The sequence below is a fragment of the Cheilinus undulatus genome, linkage group 8 (genome assembly GCF_018320785.1).
Source record: "Cheilinus undulatus linkage group 8, ASM1832078v1, whole genome shotgun sequence".
NCBI lineage: Eukaryota > Metazoa > Chordata > Actinopteri > Labriformes > Labridae > Cheilinus > Cheilinus undulatus.
Window position 1 is genome coordinate 34,834,489 of NC_054872.1, and position 25,489 is coordinate 34,859,977.

General features: G+C 38.1%; 1 protein-coding gene across 1 annotated transcript in view; it reads left to right on the forward strand.

Annotated features, from left to right (window-relative positions):
- The window catches only part of tmem145 (transmembrane protein 145), an 84,430-nt gene that overhangs the window by 16,586 nt on the left and 42,355 nt on the right, over nt 1-25,489 (forward strand). The window contains exons 2-3 of the mRNA XM_041793683.1: nt 18,508-18,582; nt 19,086-19,163. Coding sequence (XP_041649617.1) covers nt 18,508-18,582; nt 19,086-19,163 — 153 coding nt within the window. The remainder of the gene's footprint in view (nt 1-18,507; nt 18,583-19,085; nt 19,164-25,489) is intronic.

Consider the following 25,489-nt stretch of genomic DNA (forward strand, 5'->3'; position numbering starts at 1 on the left):
TTATTAGATACAGTTTTTAGACATGACAATCTGCATTTCATGTATTTATCAACTGAATTACTCTATTATCTGGAAGGACAAGTATAATTAATTTTAATGAGAGAAAACTTTTAAGGTTTATAAAAATATGTGCATGTGTACATGTGAACAAATGTAGCTGTATGCATGCATAGTTTTTGTTCTTATTGAAATCTTGCTTGTTTCCTTTTCATTTTATATGTAGATAGGTAAAGTCTCTTGTATAAGCCTGATGGCCTCTTGACCTCTCCTGACACATTTTTAAAATATGTTTAAAATATAATTTTATGTGATCCTATATGTGGGAAAAAATAAAAAATAAATAAGGATTTGTTATAACAATAAACAAAAAATACTCTTATGGCCAAAATAAAACAGCAAACACTGAAAAATTTACCTCACGGCAAAGTCTTTGGATAAATTGAGCACATCACAGCATGCAGTACGGTTATTATTTAATCAAGCTTGTTTTGTTTTCATGACTGTTGAAAGCCACAGTTCTGAATCCTAACCTGGAGTGAAATAACCATATGTGTTGGCCGCTGCAGCAGCAAAATCAGGCACAATTAAAACCGTTAACAGTTTTTAAAAGGTTTATACTTGTGTTAACAGATTTTTTGGGATATGCAGATGGAGTTAATCTATACCTGTTGGGTATTTTGAGCACTTTTCGTAAGCTTCCTGTACTGTAAGTCATGGCTGGACTGAACTTTGCCGTTGTTGCACAACACAAAAATGAGAATATTTACAGCCTATTTATATCTGTTTTAAAGCACATGAAATATTGCTTCACATTAAAGGATCCTGTCTGATAATAGTCTTGTGCTATTATTGCCTCAGGGAAGGAGGAAAAGAATATGGAGGAAAAGACAACACTGTCCTGATGTGCTGTAGCTTAGTTGCAAGTGTTAGAACAACGCTGGGACTTTGATTCACTTCTAGTGCCCCTGATTTATTTTGGTTTCTTTTTTTTTTTGAAGGCTCAAAGCATTTTGTTGAAGGATTGAATGAAACGTCTGCAGAGGTGCACTCTGCTCGCTTGGCTTGCGCATGCAAGCTGGCAAGTGCTCAGTCCGATCTTCTTCATATATATCATGAGGTTTTCAAACACCTGGTTGTGATAATGCAATGCAGCAAAATTTTAAAGAGGTTGAACAGCTTTGGAAAATGGACTGCTACCTCTAACAGATTATTTTTAACATCCAGCTAAATATAACAGACAAGCTTGAGTATGTGTGCGATAAAAACTTTATCGTTGAAAACACTGATCTATTTTGTATGTAAAGGGAGCATAAATGAGCCATAAGGTTGTACTAACTAGGCAGTCTGCACCATGCCCAAGCATGATTGACCCCTGTTGTCCAGTTGGTTTGACTAGCATGAGTCCTCCATGTTTAGGCATGGTATACTTCCTTTGCCCTTGCATGAATGGAAGAGATATTACACTGTGCTCTGGCACAATGCAATTACTCATGCTTGCACCCAAGCACAGGCGTTCAAAGTGAACATGATGTAGAATGGACCATTCCTCTTAACAATTCTTTTAAATTCTGGTGGAGAGTTAGTTAGTCAAAGCATCTCAGAATAGGCCACAAAGTGAGTAAAGTTGTTGTCATATTGCCAGTGTATTCCTCCATTTTCCTAACTATGAGACTGTGCCTCTAGACAGTTGTGTGTTGTATGTGTGGGCCTGAAGCAGTGTGAGCGCAAGCCAGCAGGGGACTGGGAAGGGGGGGGGGGGGTAATTGCACTTCAGCACAGTACAGGCCAACTGACCCTAGTGTGAGTATTCCCCTAGGGGGATTTAAGTAGACACCTCATCCACTGTTCCATTTCTCCAGGGCTCAGTCTCTTTATTACTGTCCACACACATAAAGCTAAGCTGGCTTACTATCTGTTGGGTTTTTTTTTTTTTCAGTTCTTGTTAGCTGATTAGCTTTGGACTGGTGGCGAGTTTGCTTGTTTTTTGATGGCATCTTGCAAGGCTTAATGGTCTGCAAATAAGAGGGGAACTCCATCGATTTGACACAGCACACCTGTTCGTGAGAGTTTGGGGGTTTCAAGAGGAAAAGTGATGAGGCCCAGATGCATTATGGAATGATAGAGAATGGCCTCAGCAACAATCTTTATTTTAAAATGAGCTCTCACTTTAAATGTAGTTGGTAAAATATATATACGTGTGATACCCCTAATTCAAAGGGCCTTTGAAGGGTATGCTTTGCCTGGCTGCTATTGGGGTTTCAATACAAGAGGGAGGGAAATAGAGAGTAGCGCCCTGTATTAAAAAAAGAGGTATGCCTGCACACTTACTCAATGCCAAATAAAGTTTATGAAACCAAATGATTTAATGAGGCCCTTTAATATAGTTTTTTTATTGGGTTAGTGTGGGCATTCCTCTTTTTTCTGCAGCTTTCTTTGAATTGCCTAGCACCTCTAGGAGATCTGTGTATAATCTTTCTTTGTAGTACCATTTATTAGCAAGAATTTGCAAATACAGTATGAATAGCTATAGAGGAGGTTATTACTCAATATGTTGTGAGATACTGAATTGAGCACAGAACACCAGAATGTAGCTATTGCGATTAAGCTGCAAACAAAATGTGAATAAATATTTACAGTCCATATTGATCAGATTTAAAGCACACATATCATTACATCACATTATCAGATCCTGTGTGATAATCATTTTTCATTATTATTTGCAAAACCAATTATGAGTGAAAGAGAGAGAGAGGATAGGGGACGATTGCAGCATTGCACAGAGGGAGAGAAAAAAAGAGGCAAAGCTTCATTTGATCATCCATCCCCAAGAAGACTATAAATTACTTCCAGTGGCCCGGTGATAAAACACAAAGCGTCTTTACTTTTTTCCCACCAAGACTAGAAAAAGCATTTTCTGAAATGATTAATCTGTTTAATGTCAGAAAATGTGATGCCACAATACTCAGGTGTGAATGTTTTATTGTTACATCTCTATGTGGAGCACAAATGCTAAAAAGCTGTGAAAAGCCTGAGCATGCAAAATCTGATGAGTACCCTCAAATGAGTTTGCTGGAGTCAGAGTTAGTTTGGTCTGAAGATGATCAACTGGAAAATGTTTAAAACAAGTGAACTGACTATAGCTATCTAGCCCTCTCTCTGTGGGTGAACAGAAAAAAGTTTTGCCAGCAGCTTTATAGCTAAAAATATGTTGCTAGCATTAATGCATGTAGGCCACTCTTGATGGTTGCAAATAATGAATATTTTCATCAAGCATTAATCTTTTTATGAATTTGGGGAAAAAATACATCCTAGTCTCCACTTCTGTGCCAAACAGTGCTGTGCCTTTACACAACAATAATCTAGATCGATAAAGAAATCTTTGTCTGAGTTTGTTCAGGAAACATCTGACCTGCACAGAGCCCTGACCTCACCTCTTCAAAACACCTTTGGGATGAACCGGAACGCCGACTGCGAGCCAGGATTTATCACAAAACAGCAGTGTCTGACCTCAGTAATTCTTTGTTGCTGAGGGGAAGAAAACTCCTGCAGTCAAGCTCAGACATCTTGTGGAAAGCCTTCTTTGAAGGGAGGAGACTGTCAGATCTTGTTGGATGATTGTAGACTTTTAAATGAAATTACAACATAAAAGTAGGATTGGTTAGATGTTCACAATTTTTTAAGGCAGAGATGTTATAGTCTACACATCATGTGAACATTTGAGTGCCAATTTCTTCTAGAATATTTTGCAAAATATATTCTACTTTCCTTGTTTTTGTGTTTGTATTATCAAAAGTGAAGAAGACATAAAATCAACATTCCCTTAAATACAACATTTCACATCACATTCCCAATGAATCAAATTATGGCAGTTAGATTTTTTTTTTTAAAGAATTGTTTAGCCTTAATTAAACTTCCATATATTGTGTTAGACATAGGATGATTAATGCTAAATTGATGAAAAACACACAAAATGGAGAACTTAAAATATAATTGGACATTTAATCATGATCACAATATTTGGGGAAAAACATTGCAATCCGATTATTTTCCCAAATTGTTCAGCCCTAATTTTTAAAGTCTGATAGTCCACATCTGTCATCTCTTCTAACCAAAACACAAAACTCAAGTTTTGTATGTGTTTTTACTGCAATTATCTACTTTTAGGGTGCCAAAATATCATATGTAAAAATGATCATTTCTTAACTTGTCTCATAATTTTTGATGATCACCATCAAAGTAAAAGTAAAAAGTAAAATGTATTAATTGTCTGCATGACTAAAACACCTCTGCCCTGGGGCAAATTATAGTATGATTGGGAAATACAATGTACCAATGTAAACATGAGCGCCAAACAGTTATCCATGAAAAACTGGAAAAAAAAAACATGACCCTGTTATTCACATTCACAGAGTTACCATGATGACCACTCAACAGTCACAGTTACTCTGATGACAATTAACAGTCAAAGATATTGCTCTGATCGACTTTTTCACGTATTAATGTCAACTAACTTAAATTTATCTTATCTACCTTATTGAAATCTGCCCACATCCTTATATAGTTTGTAGTTATGGTCATGTCTAGTCAGCATACTTGCACCCTTTGCACATTTTACAGCTGTACCATCAATGCACATGGGCTTGTATGTACAAGAAAAATACCTAACAAGAGCCTTTACATATTTAAATCTGATATTTTTAAATGCTTTTTTAGTGTCATTTATTTTTTATATTTACTGTTTAATTCCTGTAAATCAAGAGCAAAGCTAGCTAGAGTCAAATTCCTTGTTGCATAAGCATACATACCAAAAAAAGCCGGTTCTGATTCAGAATTTGAGCAGAATTTATGTGACATGGCTAATCATGATTACAGCGTCCACAGTTCTGGCACCACTCAGCTTCTTTCTACCTTGGAGGTTTATGTTCACATGTTTGTGCCAGTAAACATGACTTTGGTTGAATGGTTAAAATCTAATTTAACCTGGCCAAACCTCCAGACAGCTTATCTCCATCTTTTTTTTTTTTTTTTTTTTTCCAAACACTACCAAACTGCTGCAGGCTGCAAGGTGTCATCTGTCTACTGTGCTGGTTTACATCTGTGTAGTAGAGCATTATGTCAGTTTGGCAGTAATCATCACCAAGGCTGTAGTGCCTACTGGTGCTGGCAGCTGCATTATTCATTGATTCAGTTGACTAGTAAATCTCCAGCTCACTTGAGGGGTTGACGACATTTAAATGTTTAGACGTCTGAGCGCACACATTCCTACTGACAGAAAGGAGCATTGTAGCTGTTTGCCAGTAGGCTGACGCCATCCCTGAGCAACAGCTCTGTGGAAACCAATACAGCCTGTGGTGGTGACCCTTTAAATACAGTGTAGAAAGTTGTTTTAGTTGAGCCATCTGAGTCTTCACTGTGTTTGAATCTTTAGGCATTAGCTCATATATCAGGCTGGAAATTTACCTGATAACCTGAACTGAATAGGGATTGAAGGTCATACTACTGCTGAGCTTTAGCTGCTGAAGTGAAGGACGATCATACGAGAGGGACAGAATAAGAGTTTTTCACTGTGAGTGTTTCAATGGATGGCTTGGCCCTTTGATGTTTCTATGGCAGCTGCAAACTAAGGCATGCTGTGGTTGCTATGACGATAATGAAAAACAGGGGCTGACTTTAGTGAAGGCTTGTGTGTGTTTGTTACATCCATCTATGGCGTGCTGTAAGTGTGTGACAGATGCTCATGGGGTCTATGTGTTTCACAAGGGGGCCTTTCACAGCCTGTTGTGAGTTAAATGATACCCCCCTCCTCTTCTAAAAACACCACCATCCCTCCAGACCACCCCTCTTTCCTCTCAAGGGATTCATCTGTGGGTCAGTAAGCGTCACCCGGGACGACGCACGGTGGTGGGAGTGAGTCTCGGCTTCAGTGACTTCTGGAGTTTGCCATGAATTATAACCCAGAGGCTCCGGGGGGCGGGGGGGTTGAAGCGGACTGGCGGCGGCTGAAATATGGCTGCGGTTTTGTTTTCTGTGATATATGGAGGCAGCAGTGCTAGCCACGCTACACTGCTCTCTGGTTGCACTTTATTTCTCAGCACAGAAATTACCGTGCTTGTTTATGTAGGGAGAACAGAGGGCAGAGGTAATTATAGTATAATGGCGCATGGGGAGCTTTGTGGTTGGGTGGAGATCAAGAATTAATAATACACCAACCTTAAGGCTCGATCTAATAAAGAAGAGAGTGCAACAGATTCTTGTGGACATGTTGTTACTCTGCGTGTTTATGTTTTGTTCTGCTTGCGTTAACATTTCAAAAGTATAATTTATTTCAGAACCAGAACATGGAGATTCATCAGAATAATAGCAAATCCTAATTTCAGAGACCATATCATCGGGGATTTTGTTGCATATACATAATGTAATTGTACAATGCTGTGAAATAAATCTGCGGTGTAATGAAGTGCTCTGACAAAAGAGAAATGAGCCTGTTTGGTTGCCTGTTTTGTTATCATATTAGAATAACTTACAGTACTAGAGAGAGGATTAATCAAAAACTACTTTTTAGGTCCTGATCTAGATAATGTCCCAATTTAAATCTTGGAAGGCCTGCATCTATTTTCATTATAAATTAATAAGCTGTAATTTTCAGCATTAATTATTGATTGTTTGTTCTATAAAATATGTGGAAAGTGAGAAATTCCCTCTAGCACAAGCTGACATCTCGTAGCAAAAGCTGCCCACACAAAATTATATAATTATTAAGAAATATTCTTTCATACACCGCGTTCCACATTATTATGCAAATGACATTTTTCTCTTATTTTCCTAAATATTAATGCAAATGACAGAATATTTTTCAAGTCATCAGCTGTTAGAGCATAATTCAAATGTTTTTGAACAAACTTCATAATGATAACCATTATAAAAAAAAACAACTCAAAATGCACTGTTCCACATTATTTAGCACAACAGAGTTTTAAAAGAATTTATAGGTTGTAAAGAACTGAAAACGGTCATTTGTTGAATTTGCAGCATTAGGAGGTCATATTCACTGAAATCAAAGCTATTTCAATCAAAAACATCTTAACAGGCAAACTCTATATACTTTGCTGAGGTCATTTTCACACCTTCAAGGACCCTAAGGGGCCTACCAGCTCTATCCTCATAAATCTGGCCCAGAACATGACTCCACCACCTCCTTGCTGACATTCTGGCCTCATTGGGACATGGTGGCCATCCACCAACCATCCACTACTCCTCCATCTGGACCATCCAGGGTTGCACAGCACTCATCAGTCAACAAGACTGTTTGAAAATGAGTCTTCATGTATTTCTGGGCCCACTTCAACCATTTCTGCTTGTGAGCATTGGTTAGGGGTGGCTGAATAGTAGGTTTATACACGACTGCAAGCCTCTGGAGGATCCTACACCTTGAGATTGGTGGGACTCCAGAGGCACCAGCAGCTTCAAATACCTGTTTGCTGCTTTATAATGGCATTTTAGCAGCTGCTCTCTTAATCCGATGAATTTGTTGGGCAGAAACCTTCCTCATTATCTGCATAAACCCATCTGTGCTCTGAATCAGCCACAAATTTCTTCACGGTATGATGATCATGCTTAAGTTTTCATGAAATATCTAATGTTTTCATTCCTTGTCCAAGGCATTGCACTATTTGACACTTTTCGGCAGCAGAGAGATCCTTTTTCTTTCCCATATTGCTTGAAACCTGTGGCCTGTCTAATAACGTGGAACAGTGCATTTTGAGGTTTTTATTTAAAAAAAAAAAAAGGTTATCATTATGAAGTTTGTTCAAAAACATTTGAATTATGCTCTAACAGCTAAAGACTTGAAAAATATTCTGACTGTCATTTGTGTTAATATTTAGGAAAATAAGAGAAAAACGTCATTTGCATAATAATGTAGAATGCGGTGTACATGGACTGAATGGTGTCCAGACTGATTGGTTCAGTTATAAGGATTATTCAGAATGCACAATAATTATTGGGACTGATAAATTATCAGCCAATCTCACAGATATATTTTATGTATTTTTCTTATTCCAATAATAAAATATTAACTGATAAATTGCACTGATAATAAAGGCGTTTGTTTCATTACTCAGGACACTAAATATTCTGAAACAGTATGTGGTGTTGCGGTATGTGACCCGCTGCTTAAAACCCCAGAGAAGAAGAAGAAGAAGCTGCAGCAGTGAGATGCAAAGCACGCTGAAAAAAACGGTGCCACTGGTGGAGTTTTTCAGTGTTTCAGAGGAGGATAAGGCAAAAGTGTTTGTAAAACATGCTCCACATAGATCTCAAAGGGAAGAGAAGGTGATCCTAAAGGTGGACTATTAACAAAATAAAAAGCAGTAACCACTAGCATTATCACCGCAAGCATTATCACCGCAAGCATTATCACCGCTAGCATTATCACCAAGCCGGCCTTTATGCTGTTAAGATACGGAGTAAGCAGTCATTTGAAAACTGCAAAGATTGCCAGAGACAACCAAAAGGCAACACTATTAATGGCAAAATCAGTCCAACAGTCTTCGGATCCACAGCTACTTCTCAGACATTTTCCTGCCTGCTCCGGTTGATGTGCATTTCTTGCATTCAGTCAGATCAACAACACCGTTAATTCAACACCACAGACAACACTGTTATTTTGTGTTAATGGTGCACTTTATGTTCTTATTTTATGTAATTATTACCTAATTGTTATGACTTCTGTTAATGCACATTTTTGAATCTTTATGAAAAACATCAGGTCTCTTTCAGTTCTGACTGGTGAATAAAAATAACAGCTGTCCACCAAATCTCCACAACTTTTCTTTTATTAAACATGACAATGTGTTGTCATTGATGTGTTATCTGTAGACTTATTTGAAGCAAGCTTTTAGTTCCTTCATTTTTAATTAGGAAATGTACTCCACTTAATTGAAAATTTCCTGTTTTTATAGAGAATGTTCTTGTTTAAAAAAAGAATAAATAACAGTTTAAGGTCAGAACTGTTTTTTTGTTCTTTGATGTAAAGCACAGGTAACGTCAGTTAGAATTAGTTACAAATTATGGCTGTCCTTATTGATTATTTTATTATCGATTAATCTATCGATTATTACCTCGGTTGGTTGATTAATCTGTCAGTTGTTTGGTGTGAGCTCATCATTTATATTTATATTTTCCTTCTTCTATTTAAAACAAATATGCATGACATGTATGCAAAACACTGAATATGTGGACGGCTCAGCAGACATCTGCGGCGTTTAAGGATTTGGGCTCCTACGAAAAATATCCTCCAAAGGGCCTTCTTGTACTTTTTCAAATCAACGATTAAAAAATGATCAGTTCTTATTGGTATTGGTTTAAAAAAAAAAAAGCGTGTTGTGCAGCACTAGGGATAATGTCTGTTTTAATACATTTTCAGGGATGATCACATTTGGACTGTTTTATTTGGACTACTTTCACAAGGTTGTAAAAAGCCTGCTTTCTTTGGTTTGAAAAACATGACACACTGATGTTCTGCAGAGTAAGGGTTTGCTGCAAAATAAGACCTTAAACAAGTCCTGCACAGACTAAAAAAATAACCATGGTAATTCTTACAACATTTGCATTAAAACACGTGTTTTATCAATAATAATATTGGAACTTTGGTGTAGCATTAGCAGCAGCATCTACAAAGTTTTGAAATTTTGAACACTGACCCTAGCAAGCCTTATCTTGATTTTATGGTATTATTATTCATGTTGATTTTATGCTGTGTCTTGTCTTGATGATTTCCATTATACTCAGCAGTCCATAATAAGTGTTGTTTTTGTGTGTGCTGCTGTGTATCCTTTTTAGTACATCTGTTTTTGCCATGCTGAGTTCATAATTCTGCTAGCTACTGTTACAGTAGCAGAGCTCTCAGCCTATGACAGTCATGATAGTTATGAAGTACAGACTAACAGCTCACTGGTCACTCTGACCACCTCAGCTGGTCACTTTCGATCTTGGACTAAGAAGTTTCTTTAGAGAAACCAGAAATTCACAAGGTTTATTTACTGAACAGTGGGCCACTGTTGTCTTTGAATGCATGATCATGACCTGACGAGCTAAGCTCTGATTAGGACGCTAGAAGCAGTGAAATGGCTGCCTGGAAGACACAGTGAATTGGCACTCTTTATTACACCAGGTTGTTTGCAGCATCTTTGCATGGCAGCTGCAGTTGCTATCATAAGAAAGCATGATTTAGCATTTATACTGGTGCACTGGTGTCACTGGTGAGAATGCAGCCAACTTTTTCCATGAAAAAACTGGGTGTTTAAGTGTGTCCTATGCACCAGGTTTTACTGTGTCTCTATTCTGCTTAAAAATTGAGTTTTGGCATAAATAACTAAACTTGGTCATGGAAATAAATGAATATTTGAAGTTTATTATCCATCTATTAACCGAGAAAATGGTTTTTTAAAGAAGAATATGAATGTAACATAACTGAACATCCTAGGTTAAGCGTATTTGCGTGCCAAGCCTTATGTGAGGCTTTCATTCAGCATTTGTACCGAGTAGTTAAACATGGCTCCAAGTCCTTTTAGCTAGAGCCAAAAATACTTTTATGTTTGATTTCTTCAACATTAATCAGTTGTAAATGTCATCATCATTCACAAATGTAAAGGCTTTAGTAGTTCGACAATCATTTTGTTAACAAAGCACTTTAGATACTTACATTAATTAAAAAGAATGAAACCCACAGTGAGACTCCACATCAACTAAACAGCATTTACCACAAAAATGTTGGGTTTTGAATCGAATCCAGCCCTGGTCCCTCTCTAGTGTCATTTGTCTGAATAAATTTAATGCCATTTGTTGCACTGATTTTGCCAGACGAGCGATTACTTTTCTTAAAGATTTGATGTCTCACTCTGGTTTAAAACTCTTCATTCATTCTGGCTGCTCCAGTCCAGAGAGTACTCACACCGGGCAGGCCTCCAGATAAAGAAGTGTGTGTAAACAGTATAAAAGTGATGTGGTGTTAGTGCTTCGTTCAGCACTATGATCCATATCTTGAGAGTGTGTCGGCCCACAGCTGTATATGACATATATAAAGTATAATATATATGTATAGACCACCAGTGGCTGAGCCACCATACTGTGGCTGCTGCAGTGCGTTATGTAAGCTCAGTGAAGTACACCATCAGCACTATTATCTGGTCTCATGCTGCCGAGCTTATGGCTGAATTATATTAAGAATGGATTTTTTTTTTCTTCTTCTCCAACTCTCTCCCTTATTAATGTGTTCAGCAGCCCCTTAATGCCCCCTCTGTTTACCCGTTCTAGAAGTTTACCCTCCTGGCACTACTTCGTCCCCCTCCACTTCTGTCTCTCTTCTGCCTTCAATTTATTTTTTCTTTTTATTCTCCTCCATCTTTTCTTTAATTTTACCCCAACTTCGTCTGCTACGACTTCTCATCTCTTTCGCTTCTTTATTGCTTGTCAGATTTTTTTCTCCCAGGATAATTTCTTCTGTCTCTTAGCAAGTTGTTTAGTCAGTCCTTTACTATTTAAGTTCAGAAAAATGTCTCAGTATCAATTAAATGGATTCAGATATTCAGACCATGTGGTTTGTTGTATTTAGCTGTCAAGTCAGAGCAAGAATACATTACTGTTTAATGGTTTTATACTGCAAGGTCATGAGCTTGACAAACAGGAGTGTTGTATATAAACTTGACTTATATTGCTTTGGTTTTAAATTTCTTATTGAGCCAAAGCTACAGAGCTGCTCGGTTCCTCTGCACTTTTCTGCCTTGACTTTTGCTGTTTTAAAAAAGCGCAGGCTTTCAGAAAACAAATATTACTGGCTGAGCAATTATGTCAAAACTTTGTTTGCATTTTTATGAATTCATGGGTAACAAGTACTGACGTTCCTTGGCAAATGATGTCACATCAACTAGTATAAAGTTGGGAAAAGCACCCAGGAAAAAGTTAAAACTGAGCACCATTTCTTTAAGATGGGCCATAGTGGCAGGTTGCAATCTATGTAAAGTTGTTCTGGAGTATGTAGCTAATTTTAGCAATGCTAGCACTGCTGACCTTCAGTCTTCTTTGCAGGTTAACGTTCACATGTCTGTGCTTAATATCCTCACTCAGTGCTGCTGTTATACACTATATTACCAAAAGTATTTGCTCACCTGCTTTGACTCACATATGAACTTAAGTGACATCCCATTCTTAATCCATAGGGTTTAATATGACGTCGGTCCACCCTTTGCATCTATGATAGCTTCAACTCTTCTGGGAAGGCTTTCCACAAGGTTCAGAAATGTGTTTATGGGAATTTTTGACCGTTCTTCCAGAAGTGCATTTGTGAGGTCACACACTGATGTTGGGTGAGAAGGCCTGGCTCTCAGTCTCTGCTCTAATTCATCCCAAATAAGGATGGGAACAATTAATTGATGATCGATTAATTGGTCGTTAGGAATTTGGTCGATCACAGGGAATTTAGTCAGTCTGATGTTGGCATTTAATAAAGAGACTAAACACGTCTTACTCTTCACTGCACGACAATATCTACCGTCATTACGTTGTGAGTGGGTTTTAACAAATGCATTGAGACATGTTACCCATCGGGGGCGATTTAAGTCAAGGAGAGAGGGAGAGGGTAAACAGAAGAAGTACTCGAAAAGTGCAATGCATAATCTCAATTTGCCAAAATGCAAATTGAATGAAGAGATGCAAAAGAGCAAAGCGGAGTGTGGTGTAGGACTATTTCAGTTTAGAGAATCATTGAGAAACACACTCAATAGTTACCAGTTTTTGTTGTATAGGGAAATGTTATACATATATATATCTGAATTTCCATTAGCCGGCATTACCCAGTAAAAAGAGCAGAAGTCCGGATAAAAATATAACCGGTCAAAATGTCCAGCAGAAAACATGCAAATGACCAGATAAGTAAATACTGAATGCTTGCAGATTATATTTTGTGTAACCTACAATATATGTTGCAAGAATGCGTTAATATAAACTAAAAGTAGCCTGATCTGACTACATCTACTGTCCTGCGGTGCTGGAGTTGTTTATCTCTTCAAACGGCAAGCACATGGCTAATTATGTATGCAAGATGACGTAAAACCCAAGCCTTCTCTCTGAGCATGCGCAGTACTGCTAGAGACTATGCTGGAAAAGTTTGACCAGAACATTGTCGGAAAGCAGAATTTTAATCTAAGTGAGGTTTTCCTGGCTAACCAAAGGATTAATATCATCAGCGGTATGGAGGGATTTTGTGTCATAGCTGTGAGTAATGGAGAGGCTGAAACACAGGGAAATGTATAGCTGAGCGTCGTAAACACCGATGCAGCAGCAGAGAGAGGAAGCTTATGCCGAGCAGAGTTGTAGTGGACTTCGATAAATCTACCTATGACCGATCCTCAGATAAAGTTGGATTGGAGTCAATACAGAATCACATCGTGCAGAACGACGGAGACCGCTGGAGCTGATAACGACGGCTCCGTCTCTCCTCTTCATACGTAACTGGCTGTTAATGCTCGGGATGTCCTGGCTAATTAGCAGAAGTAGTCTTGGATAAGCCATCAATGAGAGGAGCTAAGAGGAGCTAATCTGAAGGTCACATGAAGTTTGGAGGTCTGTAGCGATTGACTCTGCAGAAAGTGGGTGACCTCTGCACTCGATGCACCTCAGCATCCGCTGATCCCGCTCCGTCATTTTACGTGACCTACCACTTCATGGCTGAGTTGCTGTCATTCCCAGTCGCTTTCACTTTGTTATAATACCACTGACAGTTGACTGTGGAATATTTAGGAGCAAGGAAATTTCATGACTGGACTTGTTGCAAAGGTGGCATCCTATCACAGTACCACGCTGGAATTCACTGAGCTCCTGAAAGTGACCCATTCTTTCACAAATGTTTATAGAAACAGTCTGCATGCCAAGGTGCTTGATTTTATACACCTGTGGCCAGGTGTGGAACACCTGATTTCAATTATTTGAATGGGTGAGTGAATACTTTTAGCAATATAGTGTATGTGAGTATAATCTGGTACAGCCTTAATACAACTCTGTCTTTAATTTCTGGATATAAATTGCTAAACCACACTGTTCCTACAAGACAGATTGGTGCTTTGGGTTCATCATTGTTTACATTAGGTTAAAAAGGATTATGGTAGTAGCTATTAAACACAGATAGTTGGGCAACTCATGTAAAGCCTTAAACACACTAGTGCTGGATCGTTGCATTACGTCGTGTTGCCGTACCTAGCACACACCGGCAGCTGCATGTCAGTGGCCAAGCTCCCCACCAGCCACTGCATGGCCAAGTGCTAGATAGAGCAGCCTAAGCCTCCATCTTAATCTATGCCTGGAACAAAAAGATGGTGCTACATTTATTATTCTTTGCTCTCAAACAGAGCTGCTACTACAGCAGGTGAGATGGGCAAAAAAGCTGTTCACTCAGGAAAACGCTCCACTAGTCGTGACCATGCTGGGAACAGAGCAGTGGTGTGGCGCGTCCACACATGTCTGGTCACCGTTGTCGTGGATTTATTCATAGAATATAAGGGGGGCAATCGTTTTTGACACGCGTTGGATGGTACCAGTGTGTTTTGGGCTTTACAGTTTAGCATTTGACTGGGATTGTAGGCAAGAACAAATAAAAAAATATTATTAAGTAACCAGATAGTTATTCTGGTCAGGGATCTGACTCTACCATTATCTGGCTAATTGTGCACATCCCTAGTGACATGGGCCGTTTTTGAAAATCTATTATAACATTTACTAACACCCAGAGGTGGATGATATCTGTATTACAGTATTCTCTTTGTTTTCTGCAGCAATAGTATGATATTGTGGTATTAAAAAATAACATTGGATCACAGCATTAACTACATGTTCAAGTTCTATGATTCCTAAAACAAGCCTGTAATGGTGCATTCAACTCATGACTGTGCACAAGATCACAGAAAGATGCTTTTATGGTTCTCTGGGTTTGGTTCGTAGTATGTTGTGGTTTGTAACTGAATCTATGTGGTCTGAAGATTTACTCCTCTCCTGCTGAGTTTTGTAAAGCTGTTACTGAAAACAGCCTATTTTGTGACGTAGTTTCAAGGTAAAAGCGTTGAAACGACCAGGGACTATTGTGAAGGATTTGTTAGTAACCAAATTATCAAATTATTATGAAATTGAATGAGTTTTAGCAGAAGTACAATCATCTGTGAGTAGGTAGTTACAGTATTTACAGCCCCTATCTTTGACCACTATCAGAGCCACAGTCCACTACTTTGAATCATCTTGGATTCACAACAATTGAGTCATTAGATAAAACTTCTCCTTTAAGCAGGTGTTTAAGTCGCTGTAATGCAGGTGTAACTTGCTACAGCACTGCACTTAAGACAAACTGAGTCAGTAAGATTCAGCCCATAGTCTGTGTTAAAGCCCCAGACAGACTGACAGAGAGCCTCGTGTTTCTTTAACTTGCAGAAAACTTAACGTTGCACCAAAGAGTTAGAGCAAAACATGCTGACAGTTTTTATAAGCTATATAAGGTTGGGAGGTTGAGCTGTCAGTGGCATCAGTTTAGCTGATGCATGTATTTAAAATGGCAATGATAGTGATGCAAAAAATCAATTTAAAGGCAAATGCAATACTGGTAATGGTATTGATACTTGATACCCACCTACCACAACATCTGCAAAGTTTGTAGACTTGAACTAAGATAGTGTGGTTTGTACACAGAGCAGGCTTTTTCTTACTTTAGCTCACATCACTCAGGCCAGGAAAGTTTCCGTAGAGAAATGAGAGATAAGTTTACTATTTCCTTGCTGCTTTATTTTTTTCTTCCTGCTCGGAGTGGTTTCTCCAAACGTCTTTCTCTTCGCTTATGCATGCTCCACTTTGTTATCGAACCAGAAAGTGCAAGCCATGCTTTTCTCAGGGTGTCACTGACTGTTACCATGGTAATGTGGGATGATGTTCTGAGTTATCCTGCCAAGAGAGAAGGGCTGCTAACGTTTGGCATTATTTTTGTGACACTTCTTGCCTTGGACTGAATTTAATCTGTTAAGGAGTGGCCCGCTGCTGCAGAGTAGCCTAAAAATCTTAAAGAAATCAGATTAGGGCAGAAATTGTAAAACCAAATACTGAGGTGCTGTTATATTATATATTAGCATGCTTAACTTTAATGGTAAATGTGGTAAAAGAAGAGATGTCTGTTAGGAGCATGTTAACATACTTGTGGGCACTTAAAAATGGCTTTAGAGTGACTGTACTTCTCTGATCTCTGTATGTTTGAGTTTGATTCATGCTGGTTTTGTATTTGCTCTCATTTTGGCTGGTTTGAATCTTGGTCGGACAGAGCCTTTCTGAATGGAGTCTGCATGTTCTCCCTGTGCATGTGTGGGTTCTCTCCAGGTACTCTGGCTGTAGTAGGACTGAACTATGTGCATGAGTATAAGTCACATTGCAGGACATGCAATACATCTGCTCATGATCCCAAATGTATGAGCTCGTCTGTGAAACGCAGTGGAGGTAATGTCATGGCTTGGGCTTGCATGGCTTCTTCTGGGATGGGCTCATTAATCTTCATTGATGTAACACATGATGGCAGCAGCAAAATAATCTCAGAGGTCTACAGAAACATTTTGTCTGCCAGTTAGAGTTGGCAGACAAAAAGGGAAGGTCTTGTAAATAAAATACTGTTTATATGATGGGAAAATTAAAATAAGAATCAGAAACCAGATTCATATGTTTAAAGATAGATGGAATTATGGGAGAAATACACAAAGCTTAATACTTGTAATGATCCTCTGGAAAGAAGTGAAGACTAAGATGACAACATAGTATTAAGTGTGTTTGTATTTTCTCTTGTTGTGTCTAGGGGTGGCCAGAACGCAGCATTGAAAAGGCCTATCACTCAAATCTCAAGCAGCCATGATAACCAAGTTTCAAAGTTTGAACAAAGAGATAATTTACACAGTTAATTTAAGTTCACATGAACATTAGAACAATGAGAAAATTACCTCAGGGAGAAACACTTCAAGTTCAGATAACAAACAAAAGTAGTCAAAGGGAGAGATGACCAGACAAATCTACATCTCCTCTGCAGCCTATCACCCACGTACCGTGGGACTTGGCCAACCAATCTTTGGCACATGACACACCTGGTTATAAAAAAAAATACAGAAAAACCACCACACACATATAGCAGGCACAGCCAGCTTGGAGCAACAATTAAACAGAACCACAGCAAAAAATAACAAACACAAAAAATAACTGTGGTCATAACGCTCTATATATGATTATGTAAGGATATGCACAGGTGATAAGAAGTATACGTATATTCACACATGAATCTGTTGGTGCTAAACAAGAGCGCAAAAATGTCATTTGATTGTCATTTAACACTTAACACATGGCATCCCCACACCTAAATGTATCAGATATTAGCAAGACGTACACTACCGGAGCTTTTCCACTATTTTCTTTTGGCCGTGCCGAGCCAAACCAAGCCTTGCTGATTTGCTTTTCCATCACTAGTTTGGCCGCGCTGAGCTGTGCCAGAATGGTCCTGTTTTAGAGCAGACTAGCCATAGTCAGTCACGGAGTTCACATACTGATGAGTGAGATCAGAACAAACCAGGAGCAGAGGACCCTTTCTCCTTCTTAAAGCCCATGATATAGTTAGTCTTTAATTTATTAACTGGTGCTAGTAAAGCATACCATTCTTATTACTTAATCCAAAAATATGATTGTGTTCATTTTCTGCAATCTAGAGACTCATAAATCAATCATCAGAAAACCGTTCTTTAACTTATATGCAGGAAAATTCTCTCTTTTTGATAAATGTGAATTATTGTTCGTTTATTGATCACGGAAAGAGAGAGAGTGATAGAGAAAGAGAATGGGAAAAGAGCAGCATGCGGCGCAGTCAGTTTACAGTTTGATTTTGCCTAAAATGATATAAAGTCAATCAGATCAGACTGTGGATAAGAAAGAGGAGGGCATCAGCTCTAGACGCGCCCTCAAACATGTAGCTCAGTTGTGGTGGAAAAGCAGAGCCCCTGCTGCGCTGGGCTGCTGTGCCGAGTCAAACCAAGTAGAGCCAAGGCATGAAATGGGAAAGCCTCATATGAAGTTTTAGATCAACTGAAACAGCAACCATATGTAAACCTTTTTTTCTTTTATTATCAGTTGTTTTCTTTCTGCAGATTGTTGTGTTTCAATTTTTCAATGCTTTATTGTTTGTTCTTTGGCATTTACTGTATGCATTTGTCTTCTTCTTATGCACTGTAATGGGATACAACTTCTTGAAATGCTTACAACAAGGAAGAAGCAAAAGATAGATGCTGTTGTTAACTTCTTGTTGTTGGAAAGCACTTAGTAACCTAGATTCTGAACAGTGCCACATTAAATAAGTTTACTGCTGACATAAGCACTTACAGTATCTCAAAAACACTAATCTTGTTTCTGTCTTGCTTTAACCTTAGTTTTGTTTTTGTTTTTATCTCTTTCTCTCTACAGGACTGGGTTTTCCTCACACGCTTCTGCTTTCTCACAGACTTTGGTCGCCTGGACTTCCGGTTCCGTTATCCGAAGGTAGGACCACTGAAAGTGGCTGCTTGTGTCTTTATCACACAATTGTTTGCATCTTTTTATTTGAAATAAACTTTACTCATGTCCTCAGTCTGCCCTTACTTTCTTTCTCTGGCAGCATTATTGTTTTTCCTTCTTTCTTCATACTTTCTTTCTCTAGTTTCTTTCACTCTGCTTCTTAACTTTCTTTCCTTCCTCTCACCCCTTTAAACTGATGCCATGTCTTTATTTCTCCTCTCGCCTTCCTCTGGCTTTCCCTGCTGTATCCGCCTCGCCATTTTTTCCCCTCCTTATGCTCCTGCACTCGCCTGCTCAATATTTCCACACGTCTGTTTTGTTCTTCCACACTGTCTTGTTTTTCCCATGCCTTGCTTTACTGTCATAGCCTGCAGACTTTGGAAACAGTTTTGGTCGTATAAATCTCAAACCGTCTCACTGCCTCCTCTGATCTATGTTCTCGCTCCACACTCTCTTTCTCTCTTCGTCTCTGCCTCTCCTCTGTGCAGTCTCGCTGCTGTCAGAACATATTGCTCTACTTTGATGACAGCTCTCAGTGGCCAGCTGTGTACAAGAGGCCTGAAAAGGTGAGATACTGACACCCTCTGCATCATCTCTTTCGACAGGCCATTATTAAAGAGAAACACGGCTCCTTTTACTTATCTTGTGTCAGTGCTTTAATGAAAAAGCCCCGTGACTCCAATTTAGATAATTTTCACATTTAACTTGAACTAAAGGATCACACGCTGCTCAGAATAAAACAAAGCTGTCTCTCTCGGTTCCTGAAAGGCCTTTCTCTTGCTGGCAGTGATTTATTATTGATGATACACGCACTGATCAAGGATGGTGCAATCCATATTTGTGAACAGAGAGCTCTGCTGTTAAGTAAAGCTGCTCCTTATGAACTGAAGGCAAGAATATTCCACACATAGATCACTGCATTTTGTTCATCCTAGAAATTTTGATTTTTAGATAGTAAAACATTTTTTTATTCTTCAGGCAGGTACTCAAAAACACAAGAATTTAAACTGCACAAAGTCAGCTAGCTTTCAATGATTATTAAATCCATGCTGGCCAAATGTAGTTGGAATCAAAACCATGAGTTTATAAGGATAAAGTGTTAAAAGCAATCGAAAGAAAAACAGTATTAAGGCAAAAAGGTGTGGTGAATTAATTCTTGATGACGTGAGAATAAATCTAAATGTTCTGCAAATAAAGTTGAAAGAATTCTTCATATCAAGAGAATAAAGTTATCATATTTATTACATTAAATAATAATTGTTGAGACTGTACATTTCTAGCAACCATATTTTGCCGGTACAATGTATTTAAATCTTTATATTTTATTTTTTAATTCAACTATATTCATAAACAAAGTCTGGCAGTTACATTTGTGGAATAAATATATTGTAAACATTTTGGACTATGAAACATATCATAGATAAAACATAGAAAAAGGTCAGAGGTCTAATCTGGGATTAAATTATTTATAGGCACGTTTTTTGAAGTAGTTACATGAACAGTAACTAGCTTTGTTAAATTAAGCTAATGCTATCTTAGCTTTGCTAGCTATGTAATTAACATTATGACATGAGCCACTGTAGCTAAGTTAGCCTTAGAAACGTGAGCTGTTGCAAATGTAGCTAAAGCTGACTTGGCCATGTAGACAATGTGCCTATGTAGCTTACAAAGCTGCTTCATGATCTTAGCTTTAGCAACGTTAGCTGCGTAGCTCCATTAGCTATGAAGCTCTGTTATCTATAGCTAAGTTAGCTTTGACACGAAGAGCTGTAGCAAACATTAGCTATGTAGCTCTGTTATTTATGTAGCTTACCCAGCTAAAGTTTGGAATCAGGTTTTGCAAGCCAGGTTTTTGACTGTTGGTATCCTAACCCTTACCTTAACCCTAAACAGAAGTTTAATCCAATTTTATTTAGAAAGTGTTAACATGTATTTCCATTCTGAGATAAACAGCATCTCGGATGAACGGTCTGTGAGAGTGGCCATCACAGATGAATGGTCTGCAAACAGACTGTCTTATAATATTTTGAGAATAAAGTTGTAATATTAGGGAAACAAGGAGGTAATATTTTGAGAATACAACAGTTATATTCAAAGTAAGATGTTTTGATCACATAGAAAACCTATTAACTGAGTTTTATATTCTTGAAGTTATTTTTGTTAGCTTTACTAAAGTGTAACTTAGTGGGTGGTAAACCAGTATTAATCCCATCACTGTTATAACGTTTGCTTTAGAGTGGATTTCAGCAACACTGTCATCACTGATTCAAACACATATGTTGTAGTGCACACTCAAGACATTACTGACGCCACCATTAGCATAGAAAAGTGATATGTGGCAGAAAGCAGCTCATTCTGAGTCCAGTCATCAGCATGTTTTGTTCTTGCCCAGTGCTGCAGATAAAAATTTTTATAACAGCTTAAATAATTGTTAAATAATTGTTTAAGAGTCTTAACCTGTGTAAGTTAAATCAAGTTCACTTAAAGTCTGTTGTTGGTATTTTCCTTGAGTGCTTTGATTGTGAAGAACCACGTCAGGAAACATGATGTAAATAGCAGCTTGACACCTCAGCAGGGGGGAAATAAAACTTTGAACTCCAGGTGTAGTTACAAAGAACTACAGACACAGCAAGACTTACAAAAGAGTATGCCATCACAAACTTGTTTGGGGGGAGGCTGTAGCACCTGAATATACGTTTTAAAAAACATGTAATCTCTTATACTTTTGTAATACCACAGTACAATACCATAACTACAACAGGCAGGGGAGAAAAACAAACAAAAACAAATAAAAATGATATGAATATATAGACTGTAGAGCCTAGTCCTAGTATAACTTCACAAAAAGCTCCACACTCTGATTTGAGGGCTTTAGCTCATCTGATATCTAAAATTGTGTTTAAAAGATGACTGAATGGGCTAATTATTATCACAGGAAACCCCAAGAAGAAACTTGAACGCAAAAGTCTCTCTGGCAGTTTAATAAGGTGCAAAGGGCTAACGTTTCAATGCGTACTGCATCTTCATCAGAGTTAAAACCGTAAAAAATTACTCACAGCCTTTCCAGAGCATACAGTTTTTCAATAATGTTGTTACATAAGACTTCTTTTGTTGACAAAATAACAGCTTTGCTCTGGTAATACCTCAGTTTTATCTCATAAAACTAGAACATAAGTCCTGTGATATTACAGCTTTATTTTAAAAATATCAAAACTTCACTTTTGTCTTTAACATGTCCCTAAACTTTGTTACATTAAAGAAAGAAATCTCTTAATTTTGTTCACCCATAAAAATGATTGGCTACTCAATACTTCAAACCCAAACTCCCTTGAAGCAGAAAGCCAGCTCTGCAGCTTCATAGCCATCGTTTTATTTCAAATTCAGCCTGCTTCAGCACAAATTAAGCCAAACTATAAAAATTGCATCTGTTTCCACATATTAGATGTAGTGCTGTCTACGTCTTCAGTTATTTCTACATTCTACATTCACACATTTATAGTCCCATCCGATGTCCATTCACAGGTTAATCCCATAATTTCAAGGCCTCACTCTGACATCTTCGGCTTTAAAAGTAGCAAGAGCGGATTCATTTAATATTCTCCTTGGCTATAAGAGCAGCATGCATGAATCCTTAATCCTCGTTGCATTCAGCTGTCTGTGCTTCTGTCAGCTGGTACAGTAAGTTTTAACATGATACAGTCTATAAAATCGACATTAGATTGCTTTCACCTCCTATAAATAATATATAATGCAACCATTTTCTGTAGGCAGACGATGGAACCATCCATTCACTTATATAAAGGTGTGCATTAATCATCCCAGTGTCTTTTTATCTGTGCAGTGAACTGATTATTTAATTGTTACATTATTAAAATAGATTGAGTGTCTATGTTAAAGTGTCTAGTTGAGCTCTTACTTTGTGTTGTTTTCCAAACAGGAACAGCTCACGTTCAAATAAACACTGTCAGAAAATAGAACATCCTCCTTTTTCTTGGCCCGTGCCAACTTTTTTGTTGTGCATTCTTCATGCTGACATCTTTTGGCAGATAGATGTGATATTATTTATGTACATTTCTGGTACAGTTAAAAACAGTCCACAATTTGTCAGCTCTCACACCGATTTTTATGTCAGTCTCCCAGAATCAAATACTGTGGCTTTAATTCACCATTTTGCAGCAAGATTCATTGAGCAGCCACACAGAAAAAAATCCATCAAAGGAGAGACACAAAATATCAATTTTAATTCCTCTTACAGCAGCTTCAGTAGATTGCAATTACAGTTTGATTAAACATGCATATCAGTTTCTTGACTAAAAAACAGTCTCTCTTGCTTCGCTGCTTCTGGGTTATTAATATGCATACATCTAAATGTAGGTGTAAAGTGAAGCTGGCACTTCTTCTGAGCTTTACTGGATATATTTTTTTATTTATCAGAAAAAATAGAGAAAGGCGAGAAAGAAAATCCAGAACAGCAGGACTTCAGTTCAACATGTTTATTTTAAGGATGTTCCAGAGACTAAATCCCGGTAGATTAAATAGAAATTTAAATTCTGACTAGTTGATCATTCCTAATGTGAGAGAACTCAGAAAAATTCTACATCTTAGCATTTTTACAGCTAAATACTGCCCAGAGCCCTGATGTGTGTAACCTACTTATTTGCTGTTGTATACAGGTTTTTGCAGTCTCCAGCTGTTGGCTCTTTTAAATGTTGCTGAGGCACTTTGCTACTTAAACGATGTCAGCTGAGTTTGCCAATTGTCACTAATGTTAGTGGGCTGCCACCAGTCTTTTGCCTTAAAGTTTTATTTCCACTAGAAATACAATTATGCATCAGTTTAACATCAGTATACACTGGTATCAGCCCTGTTAATAAACTTCTGCCACTGAAAAATAATGTCAGCAGATATCAGTGGCTCATGTGCATCTGTTCTGTCCAATAATTTTCATGCTGGCTTGTGTGCCTAAGAGATTTTTTATTGGGCATCTGTTTTCATGGTCAAACAAGAGGACCTGTCGGCATGGTGGGAATCTTTAAAAAACGCTGAAAAAAATTGGTAGTAGTATAACAGCACCTGGCTAAATTGTTATTTTAACATCAGTATCAGTATTGGCCCCAATTTTCATGATCAGTGCATCTGACTCCTCCATGCCTGTGCTGAATGTGGTCACACATTGTTCTGTTGAATGGTCATAGGCTTGATTGACCACAAATTAGACCCAATAACTGAAGCTACAACTCCTGTAAGTGTCAGTTGGGTTTGTTAGCGTTGGCTGGCCAAACACCTTGATGATAAAAACATGGGAGACCACAGACAAACAAGTATTAGTTTTACAATCCTCTGAGAATACACACTAACAACTCAGCCCAACCGTCAGACCCCTGGATGTCACACACCTGCCGACCTGCCAGTGACATCACAGTGCAGATTTCACATTTCAGTGAATCTTGCATGATCAAATGTGGCTTCAGAATAAAAATAAACATAGATGACCATTGATATCCTCAGCTTGTTGTCGCTCCACAAAAGGCTGTCATGGCTTGCATTACAGTTGCAGCAAAAATCATAAAACAAGAAAAAGAATATAGATGAAATCCTGGCTGAAATTAAGGTAAAGTTTTGTTTGTAATCAGTGTAAGGATGCAATGTCTGGTTGTTGGTGACGCTACCTGGTCAGTCACTCTCAGTGGTTGTCATGGGCATTCCTTCAGAAGCACTGCAACCTAGAATTGTAAACATCAAAGATGTTGATATTTATACTATCAAACAATATCATGAGGTCTGAGAGACTATGATGTGATTTGGAGCAGTAAAATAACCTTGTTGACACCACACACTTGAGGATTATTCAGATAAATAATCATCTGCAGCAGGCCTCCACTCAGGGTACGTCCCTACAATCTGGCCTAAATACAGGCTTAAAATCCTGCGGTGTATCACCATCCTCAAACATAATATTTAACCAGCACTACTGGCCTTCATTGACAAATACATTTCTAATTAGGAAAGCTGTCAGAATCAACACAATACTTGTGATGTGATTAACGTCAGAAACTAATGCATTGCATTTTTTTTAACTGCATTAAGCTGTTTTGTCCCTTTAAGGGCACTGTAGTTATAATTGCAGGGCTGCAGACTGTTACCACTCACTGCTCCTACAGTGTTGGAAAATACGGACTCCACTCTTCTATTTCTATCTTCAGTTTAAAAAACTTCCAGACAGCTCAGTGGAAAAGTCAAAGCAATTACCTTGTGATATCAAATATTTAACTTTGTACCATCCCCTTTAGCTATTTTCATTTCCCTTTTCATCTTTAACAAGTTCTTGTTTCCATGGTAAAGTTAATGTCGTTTTTTCTGCTTAAAGTTCCTTATGGTTTTTAATATAAAAGCCATCTTTTCCAAAAAGAAGTAAAGTTCCGGTTGTTAAGACAGTAAAAACATCAAAGTAAATGCATAACAAGAACAGTTTCTTTACGTTTTTTTCTCATTTAAACTTCAACCTTAACTGGCCCGGTCACTGAGAGAAAGTAACCAAACTGCAACTCTCAGAAATGGCAAAGGCAAATACTAGGGATCTTTGGATTTTAGTAAGTCATTTTGTACAGAGCTGTGCATCTTGACTGGTGTTCTGATTTGATTCAATTACTATTATTAATATCCTGATGCATCACAAGTCATTCAGAGCATCCTCCATTTTCTATATAATTCCACAATGAAATGCATTGAAAGAAGCCCTGTTTGAGGGGAAACAGGTCTTTATTTGAGTACTTTTGGTAGGTACAGCTGCAAGGGAGAAAACACACAAGCAGTATCTGTCTGCATTAATTATGAGCTGCTTCTGCATCGATGCAGAATCGTCCACGGCTGCATCGCACTGCATCGTGGAAAT